This window comes from Anomalospiza imberbis, chromosome 1, assembly GCF_031753505.1.
Source record: "Anomalospiza imberbis isolate Cuckoo-Finch-1a 21T00152 chromosome 1, ASM3175350v1, whole genome shotgun sequence".
Classification (NCBI taxonomy): domain Eukaryota; kingdom Metazoa; phylum Chordata; class Aves; order Passeriformes; family Viduidae; genus Anomalospiza; species Anomalospiza imberbis.
This window is the reverse complement of record NC_089681.1, coordinates 136,041,157-136,068,488: the sequence shown is the minus strand read 5'-3', so window position 1 is coordinate 136,068,488 and position 27,332 is coordinate 136,041,157. Positions and strand designations below refer to the sequence as shown.

General features: G+C 42.7%; 1 protein-coding gene across 1 annotated transcript; it reads right to left on the bottom strand.

Moving 5' to 3' along the window:
* Nucleotides 1–266: 266 nt before the first annotated feature.
* On the bottom strand, nucleotides 267–10,356 carry LOC137462144 (phthioceranic/hydroxyphthioceranic acid synthase-like). The gene is given in 7 exon segments (XM_068172226.1): nucleotides 267–6,061; nucleotides 6,348–6,529; nucleotides 6,632–6,698; nucleotides 6,701–6,843; nucleotides 8,131–8,291; nucleotides 9,225–9,378; nucleotides 10,100–10,356. Coding segments are annotated over 7 exon segments (6,381 nt in total). The 5' UTR covers nucleotides 10,215–10,356; the 3' UTR covers nucleotides 267–502.
* Nucleotides 10,357–27,332: the final 16,976 nt, after the last annotated feature.

The window sequence follows — 27,332 nt, the reverse complement described above, 5'->3', positions numbered from 1 at the left end:
AAAATGTTTAATTAATTTTAAAATCCAGTTGATTTACTGTATGTTTTGCACCTGGTACATTTTTATTATTTTTGAAAACATAAGGAAAAAAAAACAAGTTTCATTTTTGAGAAGAAATCTTGAAATTCACAACACCTAAAGGACTTTCAAAAAGATGCTGGTATTTATACACATTGCATAATCAAATTACTTGATAATAGATTTATTATGATAATATTTTAAAAAAAGAAAAATACATGAATAATACAATAATGCCAAAATAATCCTATGCTGCTTTACATGTATATTCATAATGTAGAGGTGCAAACAGTAAAACCTCAAACAATTGACTGAAATTAACACAGCTAGCAGAATAATGGCAGAAGAACCTGGTGTGGGTTTTTCTGAGTCAGCGCAGACGAGTACATTCAGCATCACCAGATGTTCTGCAATTATACATTCTGACATGCTACAAAGGGACTGAGTATTGTCAAAGTTACACAATTCCTGACTGGGAAGATTCCTATAGCCAGCACCCATTTTCTGCACTTTCAACCACAGCATTCTTCTTTTCAACTGTTCCATTTGCATCGCTCCTTTCTTCTAACACTACCACTAAACTTGACAGAGTTGTGTGAGGATCAAGCAGTTTCACAAGGGGTATGTCCACCTTTCGCTCCTGAAAGACACGGTTCTGAATTGTCATAGCTAACATAGAGTCTATGCCCAAAGATGAAAGTGGTGTGTTCATGGTTAGTTCATCTGTGTTCACTCCTGTGAGGTCACTCACCAGTGAGGTGATGTAGTCCTCAGATTTGAGAAAGGCAGTCTCTGGGACTTCAGTTTTCTCAGATGTTTCAATCTTGATCTTGAAATCTTCTGACATAAGTGATATGAAGCGACTTTTGAGAGAAGTAATCTGAGTAAAAACATGATGATGCAAAGCTTGAAAGTTCAATTTGACCACAGCTTGCTGTGGGTTGTTTATAAGTAAGGTCTTCCTGAGGTAGTCATGAATTTCATGCACTTGCAGAATGTCTATGCCCTTGGATCCCAGAATGCTCTGAATGTAGTTTTGGTTGAGCAGAATGCTGAGGTTCAAAGCACCCCAGTTAATGGCCTGGCCTGAAAGCCCACAGTTCCTCCTGTAGAGGCAGAAGACATCCAGGAAGGAGTTTGCAGCTGCATAGTTTGCCTGAGTGGCATTGCCCAGAAAGGAAGTAACAGAGGAGTAGCACACAAAGTAGTCAAGCTCCTGGTCTCTGGTAGCCCAGTGAAGATTTAGGGTCCCTGCTACTTTTGGGCTCAGCACTTTGTGAAAGTCAGCCAGCTTCAGCACTTCAAGGTGGCCATCGTGTAAAGCAACAGCACTTTGGAACACCCCTTTGATTGGACTCCCCACAAAGGTGTTGGCAATGGACTGGAAAGCTTTCTCAACGTCACTGGTCAAAGCCACATCACACTGCACAGACACTACTTTGCTCCCTTTGTACTGCTGCTGCAAAGCCCTTAACTCCTCTTGCTTCTCACTGCTGGGAATTCTCCTGGAGAGAATTGCAATACACCCTCCTCCGTTCTCAGCTATGAATTTCACCGTTTCAAAGCCAAGTCCAGTGAGCCCCCCAGCTACTACATAAACAGCGTTCTGCTTGAACAGCTGCTTCTGGGGCTCATACAGCGGGATATCTGAAAGCACACCCATGTCCTTCTGCCTTCTCAGAACAACAAGGGGGACAGAAGTGCAGGTGAAATAGGACATCACAGAATTTAGCCCTTCAAAGTTCTCAGTATGCTGAAAAACAGAACCTGAGAGATGTCTAAATCGTTTCATATCCATGGAACTGATCCAGGCATGCACGGTCTTCTGCACTTCCTTTAGAGGTGCTTTCCGGAAAAGGCTGGCAACGGCAAGGATATGAAAGCTGATGTTTTCATGATCAATTTCACTGACGTTCTGGATACATTCAGACTGTTGACTGCCACACACGATCACCACATCTTTAAGAAAGCACATGTGGGCCAGATCCTCCTGAGACAGTCTGTTGACTGGAGGAAGAATAACCAGGGCACTGCACAGGTTGATATACTGGAACACATTAGGAGTGGGCTTTGCAAGGACTGCTCTCCAACCCATCTCTTCTGCTGCTGCAGAAAGAATGTAGCACAAAACTGAGGATGGCTCTGTAGTAACAATACCCAATGTTCTGTCATTTTTCCCTTTGGGTAACCTCTGAGTGAAGATTTCCCATGCAATGATGAAGTATGACACACAAGGGACTTTCTGGAGGAATGGGAATTTCCTTGCATTGAAACAAACTGTTCCTGGAATCTGAACTCTGGATGATGCAGCAGTGGGATAACATGAAACCACATGATCTCCCACTTTCACTTTTTTCACATCACTGCCTGTTGCAATGACTGTGCCACTGAAATCAAGAGCTAGAAGCCTGTGTTTGTCTCCTGCCTGTGAGTTCCAATACAATGTATTACCAAAGTTGCAGCTAGAAACACTAATGGGAAAATAATCTTCTGAGTGCAGACAAATTTTATCCACTTGAATTTCAACACTCTGTTTGTCAAGCTGAGTAGCAGCACCGGTGGATAATTCCCCAGACAAGTCTTTTGCTGTGTATGGATCAGAAGTGTACAAAGTGAATGACTGTGATTTCTGGAGAGACCTTACAGGTTGGATGTAATCTGCATCTACAAAAGGTGTGCGTCTGATTTCCGACACATAAAGTCTTCCCTGGCTGATGCAGACTTCTGGATAGTCCCCACCTTTGTACTTGACAAGAACATCTGCTAACACTGAGATGTCCAGGGAAGTGGAGGAGCTGAGGTCAATCAACTGAAATGTGATTTCTGGAACTTCAACAGTACAAGTTCTGGTCATGCCATACAATGCAAACCCACAGTTAACGTGGTCCACATATCTCTCCGTTGTTCTGTACGTGATCACTCTGATGGAACAGCGGGATGTCTTCTCTCTTAGTGCCACCACTACCTGGCGATAGGCTTCGCAGCACTTTGCCAACTGATCTACTGCTTTCCTTGGGGAATCTTCATTTAACTTTTGGATTCCCCACAGGAAGAGAATTTCATCATAATCCTGAACCTCTGCTCTCATTTTATTCTGTGTATCACCTTCCACGAGGCATTCCCAGCCTTCATACATAACATATCTCGAAGCAGGATGCAAGTATTTTTTGAGCTGCTCAGCTATCCCAAATTTGTCTGCAAACACAAGGACTCTGGGCTTAAACCCCAGATGTCCAATTGTCTGTGAAAGAGAGACTTCTTTCCATTTGTTTTCAAACAGAAACTCATTGTCTCTGGAAGACGATTCCTTCATGAAAGTGATGGCAACACGCTTGAGCTCAGCCAAAACAGAGCCGTGTTTGTCCACGAAGCATCCACAGACCTCAAGGCAGTTCCCAGTGGATTTGCTCATTCTCATGTATATCATCATTTCCTCCTCCAGCGGGCGGAGCACCACCAGGCTGCCTATCCCTGAAGGAAAGCCTGCTCTGGACTGCAGTGTCCTTGAGGTCAGGACAGCAGTCATCTGCAGAAAACAGTCGAGCAGCACTGGGTGGATACAGTAGCTGTACATGTCTCTAGCAATCTCCTCATTCACCTTTATGCTTGTTATAGCTTCCTTTAGCTCCTGGCAATAATACACATCACTGAGCTGCCTGAATATGGAGCCATACTGAAAGCCAACCTGAGACAGTGCTTCATAAACCTCCTCTCTGCTAATCACTGACCTGCATCTTCGATAGATGGCTTGGAAGGAGATGCTGCTTTCTTCCACCACACCTTCAAGCCCCTTTGCCACTTAGCCAGCAGCATAAACTGCGTTGGAGGAAGAAAGAACCTCAAAGGTTGTCATGGCTTTTTGTGGACTCAGCTTGATACTCAGCACTTGGGAATTCTGTGTAAGAACACATGGTGCAGAAAAACTGATACTCAGCTGGCAAGTGCTCAGAAGCACTTTAGGTTCTGACCTGCTCATCACAGAGGCCAGACCAAGCTCCACATAGAAAGCACCAGGGACTAAGGCCACCCCATTGTTCTTGTGCTCATACAAGTATGGTGTCGTGTCCTGGGACACCAGGCAGCCAAACTCCACGTTGTCACCGTTTATGCCGTAAATCAAAGGATGACTGGAACTGGCACCTCTTTGGTTAGCTTGTTGATGGATATCCAGGCAGCCCATGAGTTTTTGGCGATCAAACTGATATCGTGGAATGGCCACAGGAACACTTTGATACCCATTATAAAAGTGCTGCCAGTTGGGATTAAATCCCAGTTCAAACAGATTTCCTACCAGGGTGAAGAGAGTCTGATATTCTGCATCTGTTTGCAAAGAGGACAACACCTTTGTGCCTTTCCCTAGCGTTTCTTTTATGCTTCGCTGCAGTGCTCGGTGAGGACTTATTTCCACAAACACCACGTTTTCCCTGCCTCTGGCTGCAGTTTGGATGGCTTGTGTGAAAGCAACAGGCTTGCGAGTATGCTGTGCCCAGAATTTGCCCTGAGCAAAGTCATTTTCAGATGCAGCCACCCCAGTCAGTGTTGAAATCACTTCCATTTCCCCCTTCTGCCTTTCTAAAGGCTCTATCTGCTCCTCCAGCTCCTCGAGTATCATATCCATGCTAGGGCTGTGGTATGCAGCTGGAACATTTAAAACATGAAGAAAGATCTTTCTCTGTCTGAAAGCTTCAGCTAACTCTTTCTGGACAGCTTCCACAGCCTCTACACTCCCAGACAAGGTGCAGGAAATGGGGCTGTTGAAAGCAGCAATGCACACCTTTCCTGAGTAGGGATGCAGGCGTGCAGCAATCTCTTCAACAGGGATGTTTCCAACCACCAGCATTCTGCCGCTGGCAGTCTTTGCCTGCAGCCTGCTCCGGTGATAGATCACTTTGACCGCATCTGCCAGGGAAAGGCACCCAGCAATATGTGCAGCAGCAACTTCCCCCACCGAGTGGCCAACAACAGCAACGGGCTTAATACCCCAGTGCTTCAGGAGGGAAGCTACAGCAACCTGCAGGGCAAACAGCAAGGGCTGAGAAAGCTCTGGATTCAACAAGTCCTTTGGGCTATGATTTCTTGCTGGCAGGAGGCTGATGGCAGCGTGCTGCTGAAAAAGGTCTTCTATTTCCTTACACTTGTCTCTGAACACCGGCTCTGAGCTCAGCAGTGCCTCACTGAACTCCTTCAGCATTACGCCGTTGCCACAGAACACAAACACCAGCTGTGGGTCCACTTTGGACATGGCAGGTTCCATGCTCGCTGCCAACTTAAGCTCTTGCTGCAAGTGTTGGAGGGAGTTTGTGACAAACGCTTTTCGGTACCTGTAGCTGGCATGGCTTCTTCTGCAGGCAGATGTATAGGCTAGGCTTGGGAGAGTTACAGAGTTCCTTGTGCTCAGCTGCTCAGCTGTGTCGACCATTGTCATCTGAAGGGACTTAGGGGATGACGCTGACAGCAGAACTAATTCCAGGGGCTTCTTAAAGGCAGGAAGAGGCTCTGGCTGCTTCACCTGCCTGACTACAACATGAGCATTGGTTCCTCCAAAGCCAAAGCAGTTGATGCCAGCTACTCTTCCATACTCACTGGATTCTTCCCAGGGCTCTACAGCTGTGGCAACAGCAAGGTTTAATTTCTCTGCATCAATGCTGCTCATCTCCTTTGAGTAATGCAAGGATGGAACAATCTTTCCATGATGCATCATCAGGAGCACTTTGATTAATCCGGCTGCTCCAGCAGCTGATTCAGTGTGTCCAATATTTCCTTTCACTGAACCGATTTTCAGAACGGAAACTCGGGAAGACCTGTTTTTGCTAATGACACTGCCCAGGCTCTCAGCTTCAGTAGGATCTCCAGCAGCAGTTCCTGTGCCATGGGCTTCAATGTACTGCACAACTGAGGGATCAACATGACTTTCATAAATGCTGCGCAGTAACTTCTCTTGCTCTATTTGAGATGGTCTCGTGATTGGAGTCGTGGACCTGCCGTTCTGATTGACTGCACTGATGTTTATCACACCCCAGATTTTGCTGTAGTCTTCCTTTGCCTGTACCATGAAAAGTTAAATTGTCTCTAATAAACTCATGCTTTCTTTGTAAAGAAGACAACAAAAAGACACAACACAGCCAAGAACAACCAGAACATGATGCTAACTTTTAAATGCAAGATCCTTTCCCTATGCTACGGAAAGTGAATAAATTCTAAAAAAATGCTTCGTTATTCTTACACTTGGATTGGAAAAACTTCTCTGGAATAGTCATTATTAGAGCTGAAGATAAAAATTTCAGGCAAGCAACCAGTCTCATTTCAGGTTGCTTCACAAGCAATCTTACCTTTCTCAGTGGTTTGAGGAAAACAACACCACAGCCTTCTCCCCTTCCATAGCCATCTGCTTTTTTGGAGAAGGGTTTGCTTATGCCCTCCGGAGAGATCGTTCTGGCTTTACTGAGAGATACAAAGGTGCGGGGATCAATGATGGAGTTCACCCCACCACAGATTGCCGCCTCACAGTCTCCTGGAGTCAAACAGAAACATATTCATGTTGAGATGGCCCTGGTGATAGACAGAAACAGTAGCCATCCTGATTTCATTGTCCAGCACCTCATTGTCTCATTACCTGATTTAATGGCTCGCAAGGCGTAGTGCAGAGCAAAAAGAAAAGACGAACACGCAGTGTCACAGTGTCGACAGTCAGAGATGGCCCAGTCAGATTAAATGTGAAAGAGATCCTGTTGGCTGCAATGCTCATTGCTGTTTCAGTACCATCATAGTGATTTATTTCACTCACAGCTCTGCTGGTTATGATTTCATAGTCTCGATTCATGAGACCTGGAAAACATCCGATACATTACAAGTTAAGCCAAGCCAACAATAGGCATGTACAGCTCAAAACCTGATGGCATGGTTTGGTTTTCAGTGTTAAGATGAAACCATATGGCATCAGGGATCCTGTCATGAAGCTTTGCTCCAACACAAGTCAAAGGCAGAAGGCACAGCAATTTCTCCTGGACCCAACTTATACACACATACCTAACACTGGAAACTCCTACCTGCCCAAGAAATGACAGGAAATTCCCACCTGCCTTTCCTGATGGCTTAGCTCACTGTATGATGCAGCTAAGATCTCTGTAGTCTGGTTAAACCTCTGTATCTCACTTTGAGTCTGAGATACAGTTTTGAGACTCAGGTTGTTTTAGTTTAGCTATGAGAATATTTATCATCAAGTTACAAGGAAGGTAGTTCAGACATAAATGTACAAGACATTAGCTTCAGTTCCTCAGATGTACCAAGTTAAAGGTCACAGCACAAGCTACATCCAATATTCTGGATTTATCTTTTTTTTTTTTTTCACACTTGCAACCAGTAAGAAATAGTAAAGAAGAGCAGGGCCTGTGAGAGCAGTTGTGTCCTCTTTCTGGGAACACTACGCTTGAAATATGGTGGATCCCCAAGTCCATGAGCACGTCTAGAAAGTGCAGTAGTTCTTTTCAGAGAGCAAGGAATATTGCCCTCAGTGGAAGGAGAGCATCTCTCAGACTAAAAGGTAATCTAAAGCATTTCCCCTACAGGTACATCAGCTAAACACCCCTAGAAAACTCCTTTTTACAGAGACACAGATTGCACCAGCAATAATGTGCCATTACTCTAGTCTTGTCTTTTAAATATCTTTCAACAGCATCTGATGCTGTTGAAAGGTCAACATTCCAATTTCCTTGCCAAGCGTGTAATTTACTAAGAAAACGTTTCCTGCAGACCTGAGAAATTATGCATCTTGGGTGTTCCCTTCCCCTTAAGGGTGGAACATCACAGCCTGGCTTGGGAGTGTCTTTCCTAAGACGGATTGGGTTGCAGCTGCAGTTCCCTGTTCCCTTCAGTGCCTGAACGCAGGAAGAAGAGCACCAAAAAGAGATACAGGAATTGTACCATGAACTTCTAGAGTAGCCTGGTAATTCTTACCAAAAGCAACCACTAGTGCCATAGCACAGTAGCCTTAGGTCTCCAGTCTAGATCCAGCCTAGATCCAGTGCTACATAACATATTGAAAGGTTGTAAAGGACTGCTCCAATCTTTGTGAGGTTCAGACACACTTTCTTTGCCATGAACTTTTCATCTTACCAATGAAAACACCTGTTTTGGTGCCACTGAGAGATTCCACAGGAACTCCTGCATCCTCCAGGGCTTTGTATGTGCACTCTATCAGTAATTTCTGTTGCGGATCCATGCGTTCTGCTTCCATATTATTAATCCCAAACAGGTGGTTGTCAAATGAATTAAATCTGAAATACACAGACAATAATAAAATATGACATTTGTATATAAGATGCATTTACTCCTAGACTCACAGTAAACATTTTTTTGCAACTTCGTGAAAAGCCGAGCGGTAACTGGTGTTTAGGCCACAGTTCCCATTTATGAAAATCAGAAGAAAATGTTTATAAGCCAAAGATGTTTTATGTCCCACCAGAAAATATGTCATTTTATCAATGATTCTGCATTTCAGAGTAAAGAGCCCACTCCAAACCACTTTTATTCCCATGGTTATTGCACTACTACCAACTGGATTCCTCAGACTATGAAATGTGCAGAAAGAGACTGCTGTAATGTGGTCATAGCTTCAACAAGCTATAAACAAAATGACAATCTCTCCTCATTGCAAAGAATCCCCCACAAAAACTTGATTTCTACATTACTCTTTAAGCCAATACAGACCAATGCTCTAAATTTAAAACCAAAAAGCAGAGGATCAGCTCAGGTGTTTTCAAGAAATACCAGAGCTTCTCTAACAATACATTCAAAATGCTCTGTGTGTGTGCAAGTATATGTTTGTCTTCAAAATAGGCCCATGCTTACAAAAGGCCAAGTCCAACTTTAATCTTGTATCCCAAGATCAGATTTATATGGCCTTCTATTGTTTCTTGATCTCAGAGCAGGATTCAATATCTAAGATGGGACTAAGCACTAAAGTAATTCTGGGTCCTATGATTCAACCCTGCCAAGTATAAATTTCAGGAGACAATAAGATTTCTTCTGGGCATGTCAACTTCTCCTTTGAATGAAGCTCTACAGCCTGAGGATTTTGGGGGAATGTAGAATTCAAATGTTGACCTTACTGTAATTTGCTATTCTTCACCCTATCCCAACCCCTGAGCAGCTGTACCCACAGTCTAAGTACTACAAAAGTCAGTGGTGCAGCAGGGTAACAGACTCACTCATCGAGAAGAGCAGCTCGTGTTGTACATATTTTTCCTGGCTTGTTGCCATCTGCATCATACCACTCCTTGGCATTAAATCTCTCGGGTGGGATTTCTACAGTGCAGTTTTTGCCTTCCTCCAGGACTTTCCAGAAATTGTCAATTCCATCTCCTGTTGTACAAAGTTTTAAAAACAGATAAATGATGTGCTCCCCGTCCCCACACAGACTCAGAAATGCACAATCAGCAACAAGGACCTCCCACATGTAAATCTAGGCTGCTCAAGCAGACTTGCCACAGAAAGAAGTGATCATTCTTTGGTGAGAGGAAAATGAAAAAGCATGACTGATCCCCTCACTGCTTGTCTAAAAGCAAAGGAACCCCAAAAATCCTTAACCACCTTCCCTCCCCATTTCCCTACCATCTCACTGTATCTACTCCACCTACTGTAATAAAGCAAGAAGCTTTCTTTTAGGAAAACCCAACCCGTTTATTTTACAGCCATGGCTGATAAGAAAGTCCAGCCCTTCATCTGTCCTGTTCCTATGCATGTAGAGTCCTGTAACAATGCACAATCACCCAGCCAGTGAACACACAGAAAGTTCAAATCATCCCAGACCCATCCAGCTCATTTGTATGAGTTTCATGTGCAGCTCAATGCCCTGCCCACAGCCAGCACTGCAGCTTCTTTTGTCTGTTTGTCTGCAGGCAAATTCAAACAAATTTCTTTCCACCACAGCACCACCTTTCAAAAAGATTCCACAAGCAGCAAAGCAACAGATTCAGCTAAGGGACAAACCAACAACTGTTGGTTTTCTCCATTTCAACATTAATTAGAGACTCTGCTTTTCAATGATCACTCACAGCCTGCTTTGCTTTTACCCCAAAGTTACCTCCAGGAAAGTTGCATCCTATTCCAACAATAGCAACTTCTTCTGCACTCTCGATCTCCATCTCCTGGGCTGCACAAGACAGGAGCACTGTCAGTCCAGTCCAACAACTATGCATTTACCATTGAATAAATATTAGGTTAAAAGGTGAACTTCCCACAAACACACAAACTTGTTCAAAACTTAGTTAATCTGGAATGATCTACGGTTGGTTGTGATGACAAATGACGCTGCTCACAAGTGACCAGAGCTCTGTACTATATTTTTCCTCTTGTCTCTACTTTCAGAGGGAATTCCCCACTTAATTCCCCAGACTTTCTCATGCACAGACACTTCCTTTTTACTGTTTACCCTCTGCTAACAAATGTTAATATTTTGATCGCAAAGACAAGAATTCTCTTTGGGGTCAAATTAAATACCCCAGGATAGAATTGACTGAGGATTTTTTTTCCTTGATTCTGAGAAAGGAACTTGTCAGATGAGAATCAGTTCAATGGAACTAATTAGAACTCACTAGGGTGCCCATCTCTAAGCTCTGCACTCCTCCTGGACTTCCTTCAACCCACAAAGAGGAGAAGATTCCTCTAGAAAGGTTTTGTGGGGGACTCTTGGTGGTGGGGAGAGTTTCCCATCCCAGGGATAGCACGGCAGGTCCCAAAGAGCCTTTCTCAGTCACTGACTGACAGTAGTGAAGCAGAGATGAGGCTGTTTCACAGCCCCACACATCACTCAGAGGTTTGCTTTGAAAGGTTAAATTAGGAATAACTGCTCTGATTCCTACTTTGAAAATTTTACTTCTAGGTTCCATTAGTTAAGGCAGAAAAAGTTAAAAGGCCACCTAGCAAAAATAAGTATACCAGAATCTGGCTTTCTAGGAGTAAATTCTATTTTACTAATAATGTAAATTCAAAATTGACACAACAATTTTTTCCTTTACATTCTGTCATACTTGTCTATGATTCTATGATTTCTTCTTTTAAGGTAACAGCTAAACTAAAGCTGGAAATCCCAACAAAATACTTTTATCAAAACAGTACTTTCAAGCATTTTGCCTAAGTTATCATTTAAATAGCACATAATAGAAAACTAAGGGCCTTCCAATCACAACATAAAACATATCTTTGGCATCTCTAGAGCTATCCTGTGATCTATGTAACTCTAACCTTACTTATATCATCCCAATGATGTGGAATAATAGCCTGAATCTGTGGAAGTCATTTTTATAGGATTCTGTGTAGTTTCTTATTCAAAAACACATGCTAAATTATGGTGAAAATTCTAACACATTTTAAAGAAAAAAAGTAAATATGATTAGTCACTGACCCTGGCTATACTTCAAAACTACTCTCCCGAATTAGTAAATTTGTTGAAGTCACAAGGTTCACTCCGGGACAAGAGTAGTGTCTCTATCTTATCCAGCATCTTACAGTTAGCAAAACAATAACTTGAAATTATGTTGTTAGGAGTCACTGAATCATAGAATGGTTTCCATTGAAAGGGACTTTAAACATCCTCTGGCTCCAACCCCCCTTCCTCATACCTAATCTACACCTATTCTCTTTCAGTTTAAAGCCATTCCTCCTTGTCCCATCACCACAGGACCTTCTAAAAAGCCCCTCTCCATCTTTCTTATAGGGGTCTATAAGTACTGGCAGGCTGCTATATGATCTTCCTAGGGCCTTCTTTCTCTAGGCTGAATAACCCCAGCTGTCTAAGCCTGTCTTCATAGGAGAGGTGCTGCAGCCCTCAGATCATCATGAAATAGCCCAGTAAAATTTTATGATCTTAGGAATATGTTTTAAAGACTGTCTTTAAAGTAACAATTCAATTTGGTTTGCTCTTAATATCAATAAATATGAACTAGTGTTAAAGCCCTATCTATTTGTTGGAGGGATCATTTGTGAAAATGAAGAACAAACTCTCGATAAGCTTAAAACCTGAGTCTCATCTTTGATTCCACAGCTGCTTTCTTTTACTGAGCACAACCATTTAAATGTAGAAGAAAAAAAGACTTGTCAAAATACAAAAAAGTCCCCAAATATTTCTGAGCCTACCACAACATTAAAGGCAATATTGAACTTTCTGTCTAAAAAGCGCCGTCTTCTTAAAACCCAAATAACACTGGAATATCTGGAAATAACCTCTAAAGGGATCAAGTCCGGTAGTCACTGCTAGATCCCTTTTTCACTCTCGCTCATCTGAGTTCATCCCAACCACCTAAACTCATCTTTCTCCTCTTCTGACTTTGTAATGGAAACACAGAGTTGCATTCATACATGGTTAATGATTTCCCTGGAGAGCGGCTTAGCAACAATATCTGCCAGCTCCCTCAGCACACCTGGCTTCATCCCATCAGGCCCCATGGATTTATGGGTCTTAAGTCTGCCTAGTCAATCTCTTCACTGTCTCCAAGACCAAGGGAAAGCCTTACTTTCTCCAGCCTTCTCTCACCTCCCAGTTCTGGGACTCCCGAGGGCCATTCTCAGCAGTAAGATCTGAGGAAAAGAAGGCTTCCAGTCATTCTGCCTTCTCTGTGTCTTCCGTGACCAGAACATCCTTCTGATTCAGCAGCGCCCCAACGTTCTCCCCAGTCTCCCTTTAATGCTGCTGCGCTCGTAGAAGCCCTTCTCTTCTAAAGCCCCAAGCCATGGGATTCCTCTAAGCAGGTCTTTCAAGAGGCCACAGTTAGCTCTCCATTAGTTTAGGGATCTAGTTCTTCCTAATGCTTTGCTTCCTCCATGTAGGATCCTCAGTTCCACCATCTCATGGTTACTACAGCCAAGGCTGCCCCCAAACTTCACATCTTCAACCCATCCCTCGTGGTTTGTTAGTACAAGGTCCAGCAACGTGTCCCAGCTGTGTCCCCTCCCTGCCTCTTGCCCACCCCCAAATGACCCTGAAGAGGAAAGTGAGAAACACAAAGACTTGTCCCTCTGCAAGCATTGCTCAGCAATGACCAACCCCAGATGGTCACAAGTCTACTACAGCCTGACAGTGACATGCACCAGCAGAGCACAGAGATCTGACCCAGAGCACTAGGACTTCTGGACAGAAGCAAGAGGGGTAAGTAAAAGGCTGCGTACAGCTTTGAGACAAACAGTCAAGGGGAAGATCTTGGTGCCTCCCTGTTTGTATGTGCAGCTTGGCAGTCACCCTGTGGGGGGTGGCCAAGGGGTCTCAGGCAAGAGATACAGCAGCTTTGCAAGTCTGACTTTTGGCACTGCTTGTAAACATGAATCTTCTTATGGCTCAGTCCTCATCTGATACCAGTATTTTTCTATATAGTACACTGCATAAAAGAAAAGAGCCTATGGCTTCCCACAGTGACAGAAGTTCATTGGCTCTTTTCCCTCCCAGTCTGCGGGGGGCTGCTGCTGGAGCAAGGCACAGTTATGGGTGTGACAGAGGCTGGACTGAAGACAAGCACTGCCTCCGTTGTGTTCCAAAACCACTAAGAAACCACATTATGATGCCTTGATGATCTGGGTGTGCCCCATGTAAAAACAGTTTCTCTTTGAAGGTAAAATACAAACAACCATAACCTTTAGTGTTTATATAGTTAAAGTGGAAAATATACTAACTTATAACTGCCTATAACCTTAATTACACAGGCTTTAGAAGGAAGAGACATAAATTAAACAGCTCCTGAAAACATATTGACTTATGTTTCCTTACTATATTGAAATATTTATCAATATTCAAACCATTCATGATTGATGATGAAAGCTGTAGAAACCGTTCAGAGTCAAGTGAAATGGTACTTCTTTGCAACCTATTTCATAAAAAGTTAACCTGCACAGGATCATAATCTAATCTTTGTCACCTGTATACTTTTCTGCATGATCTAAAAAACAGCAACAAGAAAACAAAGGAAAATCAAAAACACCCCTTAGAGCCTCCAAAATCAGAGAGAAGATTCCATTCACAGACAGATGTCATGTTGCTCCAGATGAAAGCATGAAGAGCACAAGACAGACTTGACCCACTGTGTCCCTAAGGGAGAATTACCTCACTTACCCCTCAGCAGGGCACTCCCCACCAGGATTATGTTCTCTTGTGTGACAAGAACTCTCTCTGAGTGCAATCACAAAAGTGAGAAAGGCAGGTAATTACAGATGGTCAGGGAGACTTTGGGGTAGGATTGGCAATATACTGCTGTAAACACATTCTCCACAGAGCTGGCCTGCCTGCCTGCCTGTTGAGGTTCTGTTCCACGCCAACTAACAGTCCTCCCTATTCAGGTAGAATGAGTTTGTTTGTTGCTTTTCAGTTTACTGGGTTTGTTTTAAACTCAGCCCATTCACAGTAATGCATGAGACAGAAAAGGGATTTGAAATAGTTGAAATAGAGGCAATAGTTGAAATAGAGGCCATTTACCTCTCCCTAAAATCTTGCTTTTATCATCCTGTAACCTTTGAATGACCCAGAAGAATCTGAACAGACAAATTTTTGTTTTACTGGTAGAATATCCTTTAAAAGACATTTTTCTTCTAAACAGACTTTATGGAAGTGGCAGACAGGCAAGTGAACTGTAAGGGGGGAGTCTGCTGAAGATTCAAATAAATCTGCACACATAAATTGAAGCCTCTTTACCTAGAACAGCCCACCTACTCTAGATGGTGGCTGTGCAAGGATCTACTTACATGAGAGATGAGTGTCTAAGTGTCTTTAACAGTTAATGGAGGTCTGGTCAACAAAGGCAATGGAGCACTGTGGTGGTGCATTCCCCTCTCTTTTTCAGGCTGCACTGCCATCTGAGAAATGCCCATTAGGCCTCAGCCTTGATGAACAGCACCTGGGCTCAGCTCCTCTTGAGCTTATCAGAAACACTGTCTGCTCCTAGGAACTGCTACTGTCTAATTAGCTCCAGGCTTTTTTTCACTAAAACCCTTGGAAACTATTTTCCTTGCCTCCATAACATAATATCCCTGTTCTCACACTTTCAAAGAAAGTGTGCTGACCTGTATTGTGGTCAGGTTGGAACACTTGTGAACAATGCCCCTCTCTTGCAGCCTTATGAACAGGGGTCCAAAATGAGTCCTTTGAGCTGCAGTGTGCTGTGACCAGTGACCTCCATCTGAGTGGGACCTCTCAGAGCCTGCAAACTGTGGTTTACTGTACTTGGGGGATCACTGAACAACAACGAATCCTGGGCTAAAACCCCCACTCCTCAAGGCTCAACCCTTCATGCATTTGTTAGAAATGAGACGCTTGACTCAGCCAATATATCAACCAGGAATTCAATTTATTAATTAATATGGTAACATATGAGCAAAGACAGTGCTGGGTACAGTGGTGAGGGTTTTCTCCTCCAACTGCACACAGATTGTTGGGCTTGCTGGTATTTATGGATCATATTCATGCATATTCATCAGCTTTTCCCAGCTTCTACAATAGCTTTTGGCAGTTTCCATTTCTACCTTTTAATGTCACAATTCTATACTTTAGGATCGTAAATCTATGATGGTGATGTCTGGTTCCTTTCCAATTTCTACACTCTATTGTGTACATCCTAGGATGTGTGTCCAGATGGTGAGGTCCCACTTCTATTTTCTAGGATCATTAATCTATGGTAGTGATGTCCATCTTCCCCTTTCAAAATCATTAATCAGCAACCTTGATGTCCATCTTCCTTCTGCAGGAGCTTGGGATGGGCCACTTCCCTTTCTGTTTAAATCCTTTACACATTCTAAAGCTACAGTTTAAAATATTTAGTAGTAAGCAACATTCTAAAGTTATAATTCAAAGTTCTGATTGCAAAACAGCTTAAGACTTATACATTGTTATTTGCAAACAAAAGATTGGTTTAAAAGCCTTCTTCCATGCTTTCCTTGGTAGTTTATTAGAACTCATCTTCATAACTGTCCCATGGCCGTGTTTCACACATTTCACAATTACAATTACACAGGTTGCCTTTATTTACCTGACATGAAACGCAAGTTTGTATTTCACACATTGCGGAGTTGCAAAAGCAATCCAAAGTGAGTGTTTCACTACCTGCAAGAGAGATTTTTCACAGGTACCTTGCACTGACCTTTATGTCTGTGTGCATACACACTTACACACATGCTATAGCAAATCTGGGAGAAATGCTGCTCTCTTAGATATTTAAATACCTTAGCTATCTAAGTAAGTTAGGCCTGCAAGTAAGTTAAAGTTATAAACTAAGTTAAATGCTGGTAAGTGTTATTCCTTTGCTAAATTTTTAAGGTTAGGTTATAAGTTACATTTAAGATATAAGTTAGATTTAAGTACTGTTACATTTGAGTGCTGCTAAGCTTTTAGGTTGTATTCCTTTCTGTCCTTTGTCACAGCGACTAAACACACACATTCAAACATACATAGATAGTTCTCAGGTCATTTCTCTTCTGATTGACTGTATTTTGTTCCTTTTTTTTCCCTCACTGTGTCTTAACTGTTCTGTAAGTAGTAGAGTGAACCTTGGCAACAAACTTTGTTGTGCTGTTGTCCTTACATAATGTTAAATCTGGTTTTCACTGATACCCGTGCCAATGATTTCTTAAGCAATCTTAAACACTCATTCATACCAAACACTGAAGAGAGCTGGCTGTTGAACCAATCCCAGCAGTAGTGCAGGGATCCCCTGTGGTCAGTGAAAACAAGGCACTGCACCCAGCCCTGGACATGGGGCACGATGGGCAGAGGGCTTCCTGCTGCACTTGACCCTGCCCAGCTGCAGAGCACAGGGTGTCAGCCTTGGGAAGTGCTCACAGGCAGGAGGCAGCATCGCTGAGAAATGGCTCTGGGACTGGGAGCTCCAAAAGAATGGAGAAGCTTGATAAAAGCAAAACCCACTTCCTTGTCCCCACCCTTTCACAGAAATGCCCCAAATACAAACTCAGAGCTCACTGACAAAGAGAAGTGAAACTCCCACTGCTTTCAGCTTTACTACATGTTATATGAACACTGTAAAAGCTGCAGGAGGAAATAAAATTTTCAAGAGACATATGTAGGTTATGCTACAATTAGTGGCAGTAGTCAAAATTTTCATGCTTCTTCTCTGTCCCATAAAAGCAATTTCATTAGTTCAATTTTAGTGCTCGGAGCTTTTGGTGTTTTGTCTGAGATAGATTTAATTTCTTCACAATAGCTGGTATGGGGCTGTGTTTCGGATTTGTGCTGGAAACTGTTGATAAGTGAGGGATGTTTTAGCTATGGCTGAGCAGTGCTTACACAGTGTCAAGGCCTTTTCTGCTCCTCACCCCACCAGGAAGGAGGCTGGGGGTGCACAAGGAGTTGGGAGGGGACACAACCAGGACAGCCAAGTATAGCCAGCCCATAGGATATCTCAGATCATATGGTGTCATGCTCAATATACAAAGCTGGAGGAAGAAGAAGGAAGGAAGGAAAAGGTGATGGTATTTGTCTTCCCAAGTCACTGTTACACATGTGATAAAGCCCTGCTCTTCTGGAGATGGCTGAAAACCTGCCTGCAATGGGAAGCAGTGAATTCATTCCTTATTTTGCTTTGCTTGTGCATGCAGCTTTTGCCTTTACCTGCTAAACTGTCTTTATCTCCACCCACAAGTTTTCTGACTTTTACTTTTCCAATTCACTCCCTCATCCCCTAGAGAGTGAGTGGCAATGTGTGGCTTAGTTACCATCTGGGATTAAACCATGACAGATTTTCTGCACCTGATCTTTCTCTTTATTTGACAAATGTAGTAATGGAGTTTAAGTTCAGAAAAAATGCCAGGTTTACTCAGCTTTTGTATTTTTTGCCCCTGTGTCCTCTGAGTAGTTCAGACCTAGCAATGAAAGAGCCTTTGACAGTTCCAGGTTCAGAACTTCTCAGCAGCAGAAATATACAGACAGCCCATCGATTTCTTGTGATCATAATGGGTACTGTGGAACGGGCACTGGGACACTCAGAGAAATGATTCAGGTAAAGAGATGCAAAAATGATGCACAGAGGGGCTGCCAGTCTGTTGCACATCCCAGGTCAAACAGGTTTGTGATATCCAGTGTTAGTGTGCCAAGTGTCTACATATCAACCTCTCTGAGGACATGTTTCTACAAACACTTGAGGTTTTATCCTATTTCTGTGCTACTACTTGCCAAAAAACAAGGCAGCATCAAGTTATTTGTGCATTGCTCAGTGGCCTCCTCTGAAGAAGCAGCAATCCCAGGCAGCAAACCCCCAGAATCCACTTCTGTTGGTTTAAATTCAATACCATTTTTCCTTAGTTTCTAGTAGGGTATTCAAGCTGTGGAGCACAACTGGGACATCTAAAAGATAAGGACAAACATTTCTTCTTTTGCATGCTTGTTCTGGTTTCAGCTGAGATGGTTAATTTTCTTCTTATGGAGGTAGTATGAGGACAAAGTTGATAATAAATGGATGGTTTCTTGTTACTTCTAGTTCTTACTCTAAATCAAAGACTTTCAATTTTCCATGCTCTGCCAGTGAGCAGGTGCACAAGAAGCTGGGAGGGAGCATGGCCAGAAGAGCTAATCTGAAAGAATCAAAGGGTTGTTCCATACCCTAGAACATCATGCTCCATATATAAACTGGGGGGATTGGCCTGGAGCAGCCAATTGCTGCTTGGGGCTGGGATAGCTCAGTGGGTAGTGAGGAATTACATTGTGTGATTTGTTTTTCTTGTGTTTTATTCCTTTCTCTCTCTCCCCCTTACTATTACTATTACAATTACATTACTATTACTATGATATTATTATTATATTTTTTATTATTATTACTATATTTCAATCATTAAACTCTTCTTATCTCTACCCACGAGTTTTAATTTTTTCTGCCTCTTATCCTTATCCCACCAGGGGAGGGAAGGGGAGGGATTTAACGAGTGGCTGCCTGGTAGTTTGTGGCCAGCTGGAGTTAAACCATGGCAGCGTTAAAATCAAATGTTTCTGAAAAGCACCAGTAAACCTGATATTTCTATGGGCAGGTAACTTGGCAAGTCCAGAGACAGCAATTGATTTCTTGGTTTCAGCTAGTCAGGTGTTTTTTTTTTTTTTTGGGTTTTTTTTTGGTTTTTTTGTTGGTTTTTTGTGGGTTTTTTTTTGTTTGTTTTGGGTTTTTTTTTTTTGGGGGGGGGGGTTTTGTTTGTTTGTTTGTTTGTTTGGGGTTTTTTTTGAGAAAAGAGAAATAATTCCAGGCTTCCTCTACTGGGAAGAGCAGTCTTTATTTTCATAAGCTTTTTGAGGCTTTTTTTTCCCATAAACCCATTCCCCCTCAGTCCCATATTTTCCCAAACTCACCAGCTTCTTCTTGCTTGCATAAAGATGCTGAAATCAGAAGTTTCACTTCTTCGTAACTCTGTTGTGTATGCATTTAAGGACCACAGATATTGAACAATCTCTTCACTGATGTGATGTAAACATCCTTTGAAGAAAATTTAATTAACCACAGTTGATTTTTAACCAAGTCAGGCTTCAGAGTAAGAACTTTTGAAGACTGTTCAACTGATCAGTGATCAACTTGGTAAATAGACTAAATGGAGTCTTGTTTGAAACTGAGCTGGGTTTGCAGCCAGAGTATGGACTGTCTGTACTGATCTAGAACACTAGTATTTATAGCATATAATCTATGAAATGCAGCCAATATATCCATTCATAAATGTCAACAAGAATTATCAAAGCTGTTCATACCATGTTAAATCTAGTGTTCAATAACTCTAGTGTTTCCACATATTTTAGTTCCTTCTCTGTACCTGAGGGGATACATGTCTCAAGTTGTAACAAGCAGCACTCTCTCACCCTGAAACTACTGCCTTTAAGACCCCCAAAATACTTGAATCTGTATCTTCTGTCCCCATGTCACAAATTTCAAATGTCTTTCTGCTAACTGAGAAGAATATATGACTTCTACAGTATCTTCCTCCCACCAGAGAACCCTGGGAATCGCTGCACATTTATTTCTGGGCTAAACACCAGCTATGAGGAGCTCATCATTACCTCAGAAATTCCCTTCTGAAAAACATAACCTGGTGTTTGAAGACCTGGGCTATTTTATTTACCATTGTGCTGCTGCAAAAAGGTACCTTCTTGCTAATCACAGACCATCTCTTGTGCTTTTAAACCTTTTTTAACCTGAGTTTAGACTCACACTATAAGCTGTAAGTAAAAATCTTGTTACTTCAACAGGTCTAACCAGTTTAATGAAGGGCTTATATTTGCTGTAATGCAACTTCAGGGAGCAAACTTTAAACAGACTTTTGTCCAAATAACATTTAAGGCAATTTGAGTCCTTGTTCATTGAAATTATTTGGAACAAGAATTTTTAGAAAAAGAATATTTCACATACACATAAGTCCTGTCCTGAAAACTCTTCTCAAACGGATCTCCCAGAAAGCAATGCAAACACAGCAACTGTGGAGCTGCTTAGAGGGTGGTTTCTTGATTTGGAAGAATATTGCAGCATCAGCAAGTAAGTTACATGTGGATTTAAGCAGTTTCTGAAGAAGCAGATACATTCTGCTGAGTTTGCTCAGTGCCATCCTGGCCACAAATTGGATTCCACCTTGTCGCCATAAGCCACATCTAGCCACAGCAGCCACCATAGGAGGTGAAATGACAGGTAACATTGCTCTGTGTCCATCTGGCCTTGTAACAAAGGGGTTTATCAAATAACAGCTGAAAGGTGAGGAACTGTTAATCCAGAAATTACAGTAAAAGCAGATGAGGAAACATGCAAAATCCAGTCATCACCACTGTTTCCTGTGGCACTTTCAGGATGTAAAGACAAGAAGATTTACAAGATAAAACAAGGGTTAGATTCCTGGAAGCCTAAGGGTGCTCACTGGGGAAGGCTTCCACAGCTTATGAAAAACAAAGTTATTTACTTCATGGAGAACAATGTTAGAGTCTCCATGCTAAAAATCTGAAGTTTCAGATTGCAGTAACATATCTACTCAACAAGAAGACAGCTCACACCATGCACATTTTCTGCTGTGTACACAATGTTTTGATATTAAATTTTTCTAATAGTATTTCCATGATATTAGTTTTGTTTGTTCCCAGAAATTATCAGTTCCATCACCTAGTGGCTTTATTACTTAAAAAGCAGAATAACCAGCTTTTTTCTCTTCAGTTCACCTATGGAAGTAAAGGTACATTATGTCAATATGAAACATTGCATTCTCTGAATTTCTTAATAGTTTTGCAATAAATGGTGTCATGACAAGAAATTGCATTTCTATACAGAAGCCTGTTCTTCCTGTTCTGAGTATTGAAAAGAAACCCATCAATTGAACAAAATCTTCCTTTGCTCTTATATGAAAGATGTGTGTCTTTCTGAGCCAGTACTATGGCTCAAGCAGTTCCATCAGCTCTCATCCATGTCACAAGCTTGGACAAGGCCACTCATCTGCTGGGGGCTGATGCATCTAGACTGGAGTAACATTATAATGAATTTTGTCTGACATTTTCCATACTCAGCCCCCCGTCCAGTTGCACAGACTTCTGCCAAACATAGGCCACAAGGCTACAGATTTTCCATCCATGCTTATGCAGGTTGAATTTCTGTGAATATTGAACAAAATCAGTTTGGCTGTCTCCAAGAGAGCACTGTGTGAGCCACGCCACACAGTGTGATTCCTCCTGCTCCTCCTGTTACGAATGGGAAAGCAGATATTTTAGAGAGAGGAGTCATTAGGCCTCATTCAAATCTATTGAATGGTTTTGTCTTGGAAAAGATTTCTTTTTTCTTTGTGTATGTGTGCATGGAGTGTCTGTGACTAACTTTGCATTGAAGATGTCACTCTGCTAAATCCATCCATGAAAATAATAGGAGAATGGGTCAACTTCTTTTTTGCAGGGTCATGTGCTGTTGTCCAAGTAGTCGAAACTAACACTGCAGCTGAAACAAGCAGCCTGTCTGCTCTGTGAGGTGTGTCAGCTATTCTCAAAGTACTGTTCTCACCATCGACTAATCAAGAATGATTTGGTCTGACCTGAAGGTCTAACTGAAGAGGGTCTTTGCATGAAGTGGTAGATTAGACTGTCTATTGTAAAAGGCGGTGTCTAACCGGCAGGAAGAATGATGTCTGAACTCTATTGATTTCAGAAGGTATTGGAGGCTCCAATATAGAGAACAGGACGTGCCCTGGCTTGTCTGGCCCCTGCTGCTGAACCAAATAGCAGCAACTGTGGTGTTTCACCCCAGAGACCCTTTTGGCTAGCTGGATGTTGCAGCTGGGCACATGAGGACAAGTCCAGGCAAGCCGGAGCTCAGGTGGCGGCAGGATGGAGCCTCCTCTCACCAAGGTCCCGCTCCTCAGGTTTACCACTGTTGAAGAATACTTTAAGGCGATGGTGAAGGAAAGGGGTTGGTTCTGATGGAGGGTTTAATCCAGAGCTTTTATTCTGGCCCTCAGGCCCCTGAATGTAGCAACAGCTCCAAGCAGAACTTCCCTGCAGGCCTCTGAATCCAGTCAATGCTCCATCAGAACTACTTGGACTGCGTGGTTCCCCTCTCTTTTACCTGCGTGAGGGGAAGGGGGAAGGGATAGGAAGCCCACCAACCAGGTACGGGAGAGGAGGTCTCAGGGGACAAAGGACAGCTGCATGGCCCAATGCCCCCTGGGGGGTGGAGGGCATCTTTTGGATCTGCCCAATCACTCAATGCACTTCTAGAATGCCAGGAGTGACAGACAGTGCTGGCAGGGGTCAGGGTGGGGAAAGGAGGAGTGATTGACACACCTGGGAGGACACCTTCAGGGGAGAAAACCAGGGTTCTGGGGAAACCATGGAATCACACCACAACAAGAGGGCTAATTAATTATTTTATTGTACTATATTATACTAACAAGAACTATCACTAACTAACGGACTAGAAAACCTGTGACTCTCTCTGCCCGAGAGTCCTGACACACACGTGGATCCAATTGGTCAATGAATCCAAACACCATCAGCAGAATCCAATCAAGCAATCACCTTGGGTAAACAATCTCCATACCACATTCCACATGGGCACAAACAGGAGCAGTGAATGAGATAAGAATTGTTTTGATTCTCTTTTCTCTTCTTCTCTCACAGCTTCTCTCAGGAGAAATCCTGAGAAAGCTAAGTCTCTCTCTGTTCAGAAGGCATGTGAATATCACAACTGTCATCTCCGAATGAATTCCAGGTAGCATATAAAGTCACAGGTAATGACAGCATGCATGGAAAGTGTATTCTGTGTTTTACTGATGCATGAGATTTGCTTTTAAGTTTGCAATAGAAAATGCTTTCTTAAAAGTATAAAAATTATGTCCTATAGTTAGATGTCAAATGGAATATGAAGGTCTGATTTTTAACAAAAATATTTTTAAAAATACTCTGGAATTTGTGGAATTGTCTTACTAATACATAAATATAATTAAATTTGTCTCTCTGGGCACTTCTTTCAACAGTGGGGTGTTGGTCTTCCCTGAGAGCATGAAGGGTGATCAAAAGGGATGTAAAAGGGAAAGAGGGAGATGAGACACAGGCTTCTGAATTGATTGGGGTTTTTTTCCACAAGGTTCTGTTTAATGTGGTAGTGTCACACATTACCCAAGATTTGAACTGATGAAGATGATCAAATCCATCTGCCAATGGATTTCACAGAATTACAGCAGCTTGGGAGAGATCGCCAGAAGCCATTTGGACTAAATTCCTGCTCAAGCGAGAAAACACAGAACCTGTTGCCAGGACCATGTCTAAAAGGCTTTTGAATACCTTCAAGGATGGAGAATCCATAGCCTCTCCAGGAAATCTGTGCCTGTGCTTGGTCATCCTCGCAATAAAAAAGTGTTTTCTGGTGTTCAGAGGGAACTTATCATGTTTCAGTCTGTGCCTGTTCCTCTGGTTTTGTCACTGGGCACCAATGGAGCCTGGCTCTGCCACCTTTGCACCTTCCCCTCATTAATTTTTATACACTAATAAGATCTCCCTGAGCCGCCTTCTCTCCTGAACAATCCCAGCTGCCTCAGTTTTCCTTATATGTGAAGTGCTCCAGTCCCTTCATCATCCAAACAGCCTCATGTATCTGAGTAATTTTGCTATAGCTTTCCAAGGATCTTGCAAAATGTATGTCTTGTTTTGTTATTAATGTCACCATTTATTATAACTAGCTCTGAGATCACAGGTGCAAACACTGAGTAGCAGAGTCAGGATTACATTCCACCAGCACCATAGGAACAGCCTGTTGAGTAAAACATGTCTTAATCTGTTGACTACATTAAGTAAAACATTTACATGGGTCCATTTAGGATAGAGCATTTTTGCTTTACAGTGAAAATCAATGTGTATCACTTGTAAGGTATGACTGACAGAAGCCATTATCAGTATCATTCCCACTATCAACTGAATGCCTACTTCTCTGGAGTGTTATCTGAAGGATAAAACACATGTTGGCTTCATGAAATCCTGGGGTTTGGCTGCCTGGGCCTGGGGCCAAGGCAGATCAACTGGGACCACAGGGAAGAGGCTCCCAGAGGCACAGTGGGGAGGCCATGGATACAGCCAGCCCTGGTCTTGGGCCCTGGCAGAGCTTTGGCCACTGCCGTGTCGTAGGCCTGCCACAGGCTGGTTGTGGCCCTTGATCCAGGTGCAGAACACACCTCCAGGCCAACAGGGATGTTATCAGGTGTTTTATGATCCAGGCAAAACCAGAAACAGACATTGGTTTACTTGCAGGATAATGCATTTATTAGTTCAGCCTGCAAGGTCCTGTTATGCAATAGGGGATGTTTTGATGAAGTGCCTAAGCAAAAAGTCCATCCACAAGCACATTTTCCAAAGAAACATTAAGTCTCTGTGCCATTAATTCTGTATTTATGTTGCTTCTGTTTAGAACATATCTGGCTAATTGGATTTATGGTTGTACTCAGAGAAGGGGAGCCAGGTGTTTTAGCAGTTTGTCCAAATGTTATATCACTTCAGGCTCTGCCTGGAAAAATTAATAGTTTTTCAAGTATTGTCGCAGAGTCACATTTATCTGATTACTGAATACGCATCCTGTTAATGGGATCCTTCCTCTAATAACAGTATTGAGAGTTTGGAGACTGAGGGCTCAGAATCATTAAAAATACCCCTATGTAGTTAACTATCTGAGATTAATTGCAAACACCAAAGAACATTGTCACTAAAAGCCTTTTGTTAAACACAGATACAGATTTTTTTTCCACAAGTAATTTATCTGAGTACAATTCAGGTTTTGAGAAGAACATCATTTTTTCAGGAGGAAGTGGCAGTACAGGTCTCTGCAATCATGTTTGAGAGCTGATGAAGAAAAAAAACCCTTTTAAATCGATTTAAACTAAACTGGCTGAATGCCAGATCCCAGAGGTGATAATCACTGTCACAGGGTGTAGCTAGAGGCCTGTCACTAGTGGGGTCCCCCAGGGTTCAATACCAGGCCCAGTATTGTTTATCTTATTCATGAATGGCTTGAATGAAGGGGCAGAGACTTCTTCTGTTCCAGCCAGTTCACAAAGCTGGCAGGAGTGCCTGATACCCCAGAGGGCTGTGCAGCCCTTCAGAGGGACCTCGACAGGTCGGAGAGATGGACAGAGAAGAACTGTCTGAAATTCAACAAGGGCAAGTGCAGGGTCCTGCACCAGGGGAGGAATAACCCCCTGCACCAGGACAGGTTGGGGGTCAACCTGCTGGAAAGCAGCTCTGTGGAGAAGGACCTGAGGGTTCTGGAGGACAACAAGTTGTCCATGAGCCAGCAGTGTGTCCTGGGGTCCAAGAAGGCCGATGGTACCCTGGGCTGTAGTAGGAATACATTGCCAACTGCAAAGGGCTGTTTATCTGTTCCATTTATAATGTTTAGTAGCACAGAAGAGGACTCAGGACTTTCTCACTGCTCTTACAGTACTGCAGGTTGTTTCTGTTTTTGCAGTCCATTCTGTTGCTTGTAGATATCTTTGCCTTCTCGTCCAGCTTGTTGCTGTCTTCAGGACATCAAACAAATCTCTGAGCTATTTTGTCATCTGTGTGGATTTTCTGGGCTATTTTTCTGGTCATATGTTCTATGTATTTATCCGGCACAAATTAAAGAGTAGTCAGTACTCTGCTATTGCTGCCTTACCCTTTCTTACAAACTGCTAATTCTAATCGCCCTGGCTGCAGCTGAAAATTGCTTTGCCAGAGCAGTTTTTGAGCTTAGGTTTCTCACTGTATTTCTGGAGGCTGGCAATGGTCTTGTTTTTGTTCAAATATTTTGACTTTTGGGACATTTATGGCAGACTCACAGAAGCAGTCAAAAGCAAAACACATAGAAGAGATAAGAGAGGGATTTCACAGTGCTGAGAGAGCAGTGATGGCTTTGGTGAGAGAAAACCAAAGAACTGCAGCCAGCCAAAGTTGGTGCTTTAGTCTTTCAGAATCAGACCTGTCTGTATAAAGGCTGAAATCAATAGATTCAGTCACAACTGTGCAATGTGGATATCTATGAGAGATTGTCATACACCTAACATCTGTCTAGCATATCTTTATCTACTCCTGCTGTGCAAAGCAGCCCTGTTGGATTACTGCTTTGACCTTGACATCAGTGCTACAAGGTTCTTATGTTTTTGCACAGGGAACAGCACAGAAAATGAGTACAAAAAAATCTGTTTCTATGCTTCATAATTTGCCTGGCTGTTGTTCAGGTTATGCCATACCAGAACCACTCTGGATTTGAAATCCTCCCTGTGCTTTTCTGTATATGTGTATATATATGTATAGAGTTAACTGCTTCCAATTTCATTACCATATTTCCCTCCAAAATGTTTGGGCAAGGTCACAGGGATCTCTGCCCATACAGAACCATAAGCTCAGAATGACTCAGGTAGTAAGGGACATGAATGAAGTGGTTAGGAACAACCATCATGGATTTTCCACAGAGATATGGTGGCTGACTAGCCTGATCACCTTGAAGAATGAAAACATTGAGGAGATGTGGAAATCCAGGGCATCCCTCTGGCTGCCCTGGAAGGTCTGGGACCCTGGCAGGGGGTCAGGAACCCCCCTGTACAGAGCCCCGAGAGACACTGTCTCTGATCTCTGTCCATGGAAAAGATGTTTCAATCTTTCAAGATGAATTACAAGCTCTGAGTGTTTAAGTAGTAATTAGTGTGGCACGGGTGCAAAAGTAGAATTTTAGGATTCTAGGTAAGGGGTTCAAAGGGGGCAAGATGGAGGAAACTGGGTGTGCCTTGTCCTTTATCTTCTTCTTCATGCTCTCCGCGTTTCACTGTGGTGTTGGCATTTTTCTATTGGTTTAGGCTGGGAACACACTGTTCAA